This window comes from Girardinichthys multiradiatus, chromosome 2 (genome assembly GCF_021462225.1).
Source record: "Girardinichthys multiradiatus isolate DD_20200921_A chromosome 2, DD_fGirMul_XY1, whole genome shotgun sequence".
Taxonomy (NCBI): domain Eukaryota; kingdom Metazoa; phylum Chordata; class Actinopteri; order Cyprinodontiformes; family Goodeidae; genus Girardinichthys; species Girardinichthys multiradiatus.
In genome coordinates this window covers 51228843-51238379 of record NC_061795.1, presented here as the reverse complement: position 1 = coordinate 51238379, position 9537 = coordinate 51228843, and the positions used below count along the sequence as shown (strand labels likewise).

The window sequence follows — 9537 nt, the reverse complement described above, 5'->3', positions numbered from 1 at the left end:
AAGTCAAACCAAGAATGGGAGATGTTATCTTCAGCTCCTTTAGCTCTAGTTGGCACCCCTGGTCAATATGTGTTAAAAGTTTTAAATTCATTTGAGCATCATCACAGAGTGAGAAATGTAGAAAAAAATGTGTTCAGAGGAGGAAAATCCTGCAGTAATAATAATGTGTGCTTCATTGATTGTTATCCCTGACATTTTTTACTAACTAAATGTCACTGAAGTCGTGGATCCTTTGGTGATTTTATGTTAATAGGTGTAATCAACACTCCTGGGATTGAGAGTATTAGTCAGATAAGACTAAGATCCAGGTTTTCTAAAGGAATCGGAGGAGTACATTTTCTTATTAAATGCTTATTTTATACAAAGGAATAAGAGAAATTCATTATGAAACTATATTTACTCTCAGAATCACAGTATTGACCCTTCAGCTGGAAACTGACTGATAATTGTGGACCTGGTCACCATTGGAATCAGTATTTATCTTATTAGTAATAAATTGGTATAATGTGTTAGACAGAACCAGACTTTCACAGTGAAGGTGGGAACATTAGAAAACTCACTACCAGTTGAACTGGTTTATGTTGCGTTGTTTAACATTTAGCTTTGCGAGCATATTTGCAGGCTTTGCTCTTTTCTCTCTGGTTCCAAGTGTGTGACTGATTGTAAAGGCACTGTTGAGGACCAGGAACCTTACCAGGGGTGCCAGATTGACCGTTCTTCTTCTTCCCTCAGTTATATTCGATGTTACTTCTTTGCGGTGAAAACTCTGATCACCATCGGAGGTCTCCCAGAACCCACCTCCCTGTTTGAGATTGTCTTCCAGCTCATTAACTATTTTGTTGGAGTCTTTGCCTTCTCCATCATGATTGGTCAGGTAGGTATGGATGCCAAGTTGAAGTTGTGTGGTCACAGCTGTAAAAATGTCAAACAATCCAGTCCAGCCTTGTTTGTATTTAGATGCGCGATGTTGTCGGTGCAGCCACAGCAGCCCAGACTTACTACCGCACCTGTATGGACAACACCATCAAATACATGACGTCCTATCGCATTCCAAAAGACGTCCAGAACCGGGTCAAAACCTGGTACAACTTCACTTGGCAGTCACAAGGCATGCTGGGTAAGAAAGCCATCAAATGATTGCTATTGGGTTAATAAAGGTGACCCGTTGGTCTTGCTTTACCTCCTCATGTTTGCACTCCAGATGAGCAGGAGCTTCTGACCCAGCTGCCAGATAAGATGCGTCTGGACATTGCTGTAGATGTTAACTACTCCATTGTGAGCAAAGTCCCTCTCTTCCAGGTGATAAATCTCATGTGTGTGCACAGCATGGTATATTGAACCAAAGACGAGTAAAAGCTGCTTCAGAAACATTTTTGTGTTTTCCTGCATCCCAGGGTTGTGACAGACAGATGATTTTTGACATGCTGAAAAGCCTGCGTTCTATTGTCTACCTGCCTGGTGATTATGTCTGCAAAAAAGTACGTGTGTTGCAAAATCTCCATCCTAAAAGCTTGCATAGTTTTATATGTGATTGCTGTTTGTTTGCTTTCCACACCTCTCAGGGCGAGGTGGGTCGAGAGATGTACATCATAAAAGCCGGGGAGGTGCAGGTGGTTGGAGGACCTGATGAGAGGACGGTGTTTGCCACTCTCAGAGCAGGATCTGTTTTTGGAGAGATAAGGTAACAGGAAGCTGTTCAATATGTTTCACAAACTCTGAAAATCATACATATCATCAAAGTTGCTGGTGACATTGTTGGTACCAAGATACTCAGATCCAACCAAACCTTTCTAATGAGAGTCAGACTAAAGAGCTAAAGACAGTGTCCACAGGTCTGATAAAGCCCTGCATGGAGATTTAAGGTCCTACTGTCTGATAAGTGGTTCTGTCAGCCAAGGACAAGCAGATGGAAAACTCAGGCCATTATTCAGATAAACAATAAAGGATTTAGAAACTAGAAATCCTTTGGTTGTTTAGTTTCAAGTGTTTTAAATGATGCTTTTCCTTAAACGTTTTATTGTTTTCTTGTTTTTTTTCCTGGCTGTAAGCTACAGGTCCCTACAGGGACAAAAATAAAGTGGGAAAAATAGAAATCTTTATATTTTAAAATAAATGAAAAGAATAAAATGAAGGAGAAAACAACACGGTCAACAGTTAGTTTAACTTGTCAAATGGTTCATTTTTATATTATTTGAATAGAATCTTAAACATTTTAACAGATTGACTTTTAGTTATTTAGAAAAAAGGTTTTATAAAGTTTAAAACAGAGCTTTCCCAAAGGGCAAATATACATGATAATTAATGAAATATGATTTTTATCTGCTACCAGCATTAGTTGACAACATTAATGGACATCTGAAAGCTAATCAATCAGGAAGCCTACGTGCATGGTCAGTACGCTCACACTGAGCCTGGTTCTGGTTCTGCTGGAGGTTTCTTCCTGTTAAAAGGGAGTTTTTCCTCTCCACTGTCGCTACATGCATGCTCAGTATGAGGGATTGCTGCAAAGTCAACGCCAGTGACTGTCCACTGTCTCTACATGCTCATCCAGGAGGAGTGAATGCTGCAAGTCACTGACTGGATGTAATCTGCTGGGTTTCCTTAGATAGAAAAACGTTTTATCCAATTTGAATAAATAACTGAATCTGACTAAACTGTTCAATAGTTACGATTAATTAGAATGAATGAACCTGACTTGGAGTCTGTATGATTGCAATTGACTTTGTAAGGTGCCTTGTGATGACGTGTTGTGAATTGGTGCTAAATATAACTCCACTGAATTAATTTGAATTGAACAAACACTTTATTGTACTGTGAATAGCATCGTAAAGAGTTATAAACACTTAAACTGCCACAAGGAACCCAGACATGCATATAATACAGTTTTCCAATTTGCATAAGTATCTACAATTCCTTGGTTTGAGATGTCTTTGTTAAAGTTATTTTACCCAAGTGCGTGGCAGACCATTGAAGACCGATTCATCACAATAAACCGAGATGTTATCAAGAAAAAAATGAGAGAAGATAGTCTCAGATATAAAATAGAGCCTTTTAAAAATGGAAACACTTTATTAAAATCCAAACTTACAGATCAGAAAAAAAATTTGTTCCACCAATGATTTTTATGGATCAAAGCTCTGCAGTACAGTCACCAACTGATGCCTCCTACACTAGATCATGAAGACAGCCGCAGGAAACAGCATCCCCTTCAGGCAGGGAGATTACATAACCACAACAAACCAGTCTGCAAAGACTGCTGTCCTTAGATGTAAAACCAGTCAGAGTTTTTTGTACTCAGTGGCGTAGGAAGACCCCCTGGTTTCAGAGAATATTGCTCCCACACTGCATCACCACTCCAGGATTCTCAGTTTGATCAGCAGATGAGACAGGTTGCCACAGGAGAGGTCAACCAATCCCAGTTCACAATGCCGTGCACATGTGCTCAACTGCACCAGAATCAATGCTACTGCAGTTGCATGGCAGCAATGACCCATTTACAACAATACTTAATCTCATTTTAAATCCCCTGCAGGTCCAATCTGAAAATATATGGATTACTTTATGTCTGATGAAGATGCACTCACCTCAGCATGCTAGATGTTTGAAATGTAACTGAAACTGATCATTTGACCTACTTTCTGGTTTACTCCACTAATGCTGATGTGACCACTTGGGGGTGCTCCTAGAGCATTGAAATTTCACTCCTAGACGGTCCTACAATAAGAAATGAAGAACAAATAAAACAAGACAGTGACATCACAGCCAGGCAAGGCAGGTTTATTTGGGTACAGCACATTGTAGCAACAAGACAGTTCAAACTGCTTTACATGATGCAGTGGCTTGATAAAAGAAAGGAAGGAAACTCAGACTGGAATTAATGACCGCACTCAATGCTTTTAGGCCCATACTTATAACTCATTAGAATTGTTCTGATCCATTATGTATCTCGATAACGGGGGAATATTCTTTTAAAACTGATCCACGTCTGCACCAAGAGTCAGAGACGTCCTGGTGCTCTGTACCTTCCTCCTAACTTCTTCTAGGAGAGCCCAGCTCATCCAGGGGTCTTCTACGATGAACTGCCTTTCTGCTTTCAGTTCCAAGGTGGAAAATCCTAATGAACCTTTAACCCCAGTAGAAACTTTTATCATGTTCTAGTTAATAGTTTAATTAGAAGAATCAAAGCAACTCTAAATACATTTTTTTATTTGTTTAGAGTTTTTAAATTTTTTAATTAAATCTGGGTTTTTAACCTGAATTTAGAGGAACTCAAGGATTCAGCATCTCTGCAGTTTTCTGGACGTTTGCTCCAGATTAATGGAGCAGAAGAACTGAATGCTGCTTCTCCATGTCTGGTTCTGGTTCTGGGGATGCAGAGTAAACTGGAGCCAGAAGACCTGAGTGGTCTAGAAGGTTGATACAACAGCAATAGATCTTTACTGTATTTTGCTGCTAAGCCATTCAATGTCTTAGAAACTAACAGAAGCATTTTAAAGTCTCTTCTCTGAGGTCCAGGGAGCCATTGGAAGGACTTTAGACCTGGGCTGATGTTCTCTACCTTCTAGGTTCTAGTGAGGACCAGGCATTAGCATCCTGGATCAGCTGCATCTGTCTGATGGACCTTTTAGACAGACCTGTGAAGACACTGTTGCAGTGATAACCTTAACTATAGATGAAGACATGGGTGAGATCTTACAGATCCTGCTGGGACATTATACCTTTAATCCTGGAAATGTTCTTCATGTCATAGAGGGCTGACTTAGTGACTGTCTTTATGTGCCTTTAAAAGCAAGAGTAACATAGCAGAACTTCACACCCTTAATCCAAATAACTAGGAACAAACATGCTTTAGAGATTTGACAAGTTAAATCCACCTCATTTCCTGATGTTTGGAGACATGTTCTGTGTTTCTCTGTACACCAGAACATGTCCAGACAGGAGACAGCTGCAGCGTGAACAGGTGTTTTTTCTTGAAACTATCATTTTGCCTGGATTACAGTTTACTTGCAGTGGCCGGAGTCAACAGGCGCACAGCCAATGTGATTGCTCATGGATTTGCCAACCTGTTCATCCTGGACAAGAAAGACCTGAATGAGATCCTGGTCCACTACCCTGAGTCAAAGAAACTGCTGCACAAGAAAGCCAGGTTTGACTTCATAAACCATTTTTATCAGGACTACGTCAACTGTTGCTTTTGGTCTGCGTCATGTATTTCTCTGGTGACTGATGCCCTTTTCATCACAGGAAGATGCTTAATAAAGGAAAAAAGCCTGAACCCAAAGAAGAAGCTAGGGAACCGCCTCAGGTACCAGCGGCTCCTCTAAAGCTGGTGACTCCCAAACTGCTCAGAGCAGCTCTTGAGATAACTGAGAGATCTTCAGGACTAAAAGGAGCTCTGGCTAAACTCAAAGAGAAGACCAGCAAGTCCAGTATCTCATTACAGGTAAATGCTTATTTTGGCAACAGGCAAACACTCAGGTTCATGCTGTCATGAAGTCGTTGAGTTCACCTTTAACTCTACAGATTCACCTGAATTCTCAGGTTCCAGCAACAAGCCTCAACGTATTTTACTGAGATGTTATGTCACCAACACGAAGTTTTACAGCCAGATATACAATGGCAAGGTTCAGATCAAAACATGTTCAGCTATTACAATGGCCTAGTCAAAGTCTAGGCCTAAATCCAACTGAGAGTCTGTGGAAAGAAATCTGATGTTCTCAGATGTTCTCCATCCAACCTTACTGAGGTGAGCTGTTTTACAAAACAATTAGCAGAACTGTAAGTCTGTAGATGCTCAAAGCTGGTGGAGACAAACTTCAGAAGACCTGCAGCTGACCTGCAGACAACCGGGGGGCTGAATACAAATGCACACAGCAAAAAATGTTAAAAACTTTGAATCCTTTTCTTTCCACTTTCTAATGATGCTCTACTCGATGTTGGCCTATCCCATAAAATCCCGATGAAACATGTTGAAGTCTGCGGCTGGAATGAGACGAACATAGTTAAAGGGGTGTGAATACTTTAGGTATGCCACATGGATTGTTTAGCGCAGAGTTTATGACATCAGAGAAATTTATGATTCAGCCACAGACACACCTGAAGCCCCTCCTGTAATTGTACAGCTGATCCGTTTTCAGGCCCCATGGAGATGTGGATCTCTAAAATGCTCCGTTGGTCTTCTCTTCCAGCGATCCTTCTCCACCTCTTTACGTCCTCCATCTCCTAGCCTCAGCTCTGGACCTGAAAGGTTGTCTGTCTCTGCCAGCTCCATGACGCTTCACTCAGCTTCATACAGCTGCAACCTTGAAGATCTTCCTCCTGCACAGATCCATGGTGACACAGTCAAAAAGGATGATAGCGAAGATGAGCGGGATGAAGGTGGGAAGATGTAAAATGTGTTTTAGATAAATTGAAAGTTGGAGAGTGATTGGAGGAGCTGTTTTATGATGGGATAGTGGGTTATTTCTGAAGGAGGTGCAGGGAAATAAATGAATGAAATTTTCTCAGGTCATGTGTAACTTATCACTGGTTAGCATAGTTAGGTCACATCAGCCTGGTTTAACACAAATGAAGTTCTTGTCTTTCTGCAGAAGGAGGGAATAGTTGTTGTTCTCTTGAAGAACCTCTGGCTTTATTTTTCTGTGTTGTGTTCATGTCAGACTTCACTGCTGAGGCTTCACTCCAGTGTGTCAGTAGATCAATGTGGGACACTTCTGGATCTTTTCTATTGATTTTAAATTGAAGCTATATGAATAGCAATGATGTCAACATTGGATTTTATGCTGTAAAATAAACTGTAAATATCCTGAAATAATTATATCACTGCTTAATAAAAATCAGTCTTAGTGATTATAGTCTAAACATTTGAATTTTTACTTTGAATGTTTTTATGTAAAATTTATATAAATATTTGTATCAATTTGACATGCCGGTTTATAATAACCGGCATGTCCTGAGATATTGAAGCTCTCTGACAATGCTGTTAAAGGATTTTACGATATATCAATATTTTATTTGTGAGAGTTATGTAAAAATATAAAAACATGTAACCCTATTACACTGAATACAGTGAACCCAACTGTTAGTAACCCAGAACTATGGTATCAAACACATAACAATGATGTTTTATGAAATTTCTGTATTCTACAGTAAATGTCTCACAGAATGTTCAGATAACAGTTCATATTACATTTATAGTGCTTTTGTTCTTTGTCATTTGTGTTATGAGTTTTCACTTTGGCTTTTTACAAATAAATTCAATAAAAACTGTCTTCTCACCTATAAATGCCAAGGAAGCTTAATTTATGCATATGTATTTGAAAAAACTAAAAAGTACACTGCTTTGCAAAAATACAAAAAAACTTTTTCAATTCGTTTCAGTTTATTTATATCGCGCCAATTCACACATGTTGTCTCAGGGAACTTTACAATAAGAAAGTTAAGTCAATCCAGTCTTACAGTTCAAGTCGGTTACATTTTCCAAATTGAGCCTTTTCATATTTAAATAAATATAATTTTTGGTAAAACTGAAACAGAGAAGGTTTGGTCTGATTTACTGTCAGCAGTGAGAGAAACAGTTTCTTTTATATCATGTATGTAAACATCTGAATTCAACTAGATGAACTAAAACCTCCTTGGAGGTAGAAAACAGAAGTTAAACAGTTTATTGAAGGATAACTGGATCTCCTGGAGAGGGGGTCTTGCTTGATACAGTGGAAGAGAGGTAAGATGATCATGTTCTGGCAGAGAAATGGTACAGATATTTTCACCAAGCAGGTTGAGAAGATCTTATTGTGAGATGGAGCCTGGTCAGGAGGAGGTAAGCGAGTTAAACTGGTGGAGTAACGTGGAGGTTTCAGGTTTTATCCTTTCAGACGATGTGCTCAGGTGAGTCAGGTGATTGATGAGGTTGGCAGGAGGATGGTGGACAGGCAGGTGCACTGAGGTTTGGTGTTTCTCAGTGAGGTCTTATTGAACAAGGAGGGAGGAGAGCAAAAAATTAAAGGAGACTCCCGGCCGGGTATGAGGGTGAGGAGATCTCTCCTCCAAGAAGGTCACCAGGCAAGGCGTGAAGAACAGGATCTGGGATTCCTGAGCAGATGAGTTAAATCTGGAGAGAAGGAGCACAGACTCAGGTAACTGCAGGTTCGCAAGGGAACGGACCACAGAAACTCTGCGAATGTTGTTCAGGTGACCACTCTAGCTGAGCTAACGAACTCAGTGAGAGTTCCTGCTCCTTAAGAAACCCTCCTGATTCGGCCCAATGGGTCACACCTGTGAAGCTGCGCCTGCCAATCCCCCCCTGCTGGAAGAGAGAGGAACTGCACACAGCAAACCACCTGCACACAACCCCTGAGAGTATGACCAAGACATGATGACATGTACAGAAGTGCAGACATAGTATTTACTCTGTGGGGAGATGGTGTGCAGTAGGTGTATATGTGAAATATGTTTAAGGCACTGAGCAGGTATAATGAAGCAAAGGGGCCCCGAGGGCCAAATTAAGGCACAGAGTGGACCGGGCTTTTGCTGTGGTAGCTTCCAGTCTCTGGAATAAACTGGCCCTTGAGATTCATGATGCTGAGTCTGTTCAGTCTTTTACATCCCTCCTGAAAACTCACTTTTTTACATCGGATGAGTTTGAGTCCATCAGGAATTTTTGTTTTTAATTCTACTTTATTGTATATGTCGGTTTTTTGGTTTTATGTCTGTCTTCTACAGTTATATCATTTGTATTTACCGTCATGAGAAGCACTTTGGTCAACATCAAGTGTTGTTAAATGTGCTTTATAAATAAAATGGACATTGGACATGCATCCTCATTAGCAGGGCTTTAACAGGGTCCTAGCTTTAGTGTAAATGTAATTTGCTCCATGTGATCTGAAAGTTTTGGATTCATATGTTGTCTGATAGTTATGCACTTTAGTGAATATTTAAGAGGTATTTCTATTATGTGAATTCATAGATGAAAATATATGGTATAATTTACTAATTATTTGCTGGTCTCCATTCCTGATTTACATCTCTAAAAAAGCTTTTTTTTATATTTGTGGGTTTGCCCCAAAACGTCCTTAGCCTGTAAATATCTGTAGAAATCTGTCCTGGGACTGTTCAAAAATCTTAAGGTTGTTATAGCTGAATAATTATGATCTGTCCATTTTCTACCGCTATTATCTAAATGATCAGGTATGAAGGTCTTCATAAGTCCAATGCCTTCAACGCTGAGGGTAATTATTGAGGCCTGGAGGCTGTTTGTATTTTATTCCAAATTTTTTGCCATTTCTTTTCAACCTGAAAACTTGCCGGGGCTCTGGGCACAGACCTTTTCAATATTAAGCCGTCAAATGTATGAATTATTCTAAATCCTCTCTATGATTTTAGTCATTTTAATATTCTTTCACATTAGTCGTTTGTTGTGACACAAATTTGTTTATTGATATTTTTAATTTTCCAACCGTCCCAGACAAGGTGTTATATAATAAAACAACTTGCCATACCTGGAGGCGAACAGTTAGCTGTTGCCTAACAACGCAGCCA

At 39.8% G+C, this 9537-nt stretch overlaps 1 protein-coding gene across 1 annotated transcript in view; it reads left to right on the top strand.

Annotated features, from left to right (window-relative positions):
- The window catches only part of LOC124884049, a 49202-nt gene extending 41917 nt beyond the window's left edge, over positions 1–7285 (top strand). The window contains 8 exon segments of the mRNA XM_047391644.1: positions 733–874; positions 958–1117; positions 1202–1299; positions 1395–1478; positions 1563–1681; positions 5000–5146; positions 5245–5443; positions 6189–7285. Of these exon segments, the coding sequence (XP_047247600.1) occupies positions 733–874; positions 958–1117; positions 1202–1299; positions 1395–1478; positions 1563–1681; positions 5000–5146; positions 5245–5443; positions 6189–6392 (1153 nt within the window). The 3' untranslated portion in view covers positions 6393–7285.
- The last annotated feature ends 2252 nt before the right edge of the window (positions 7286–9537 follow it).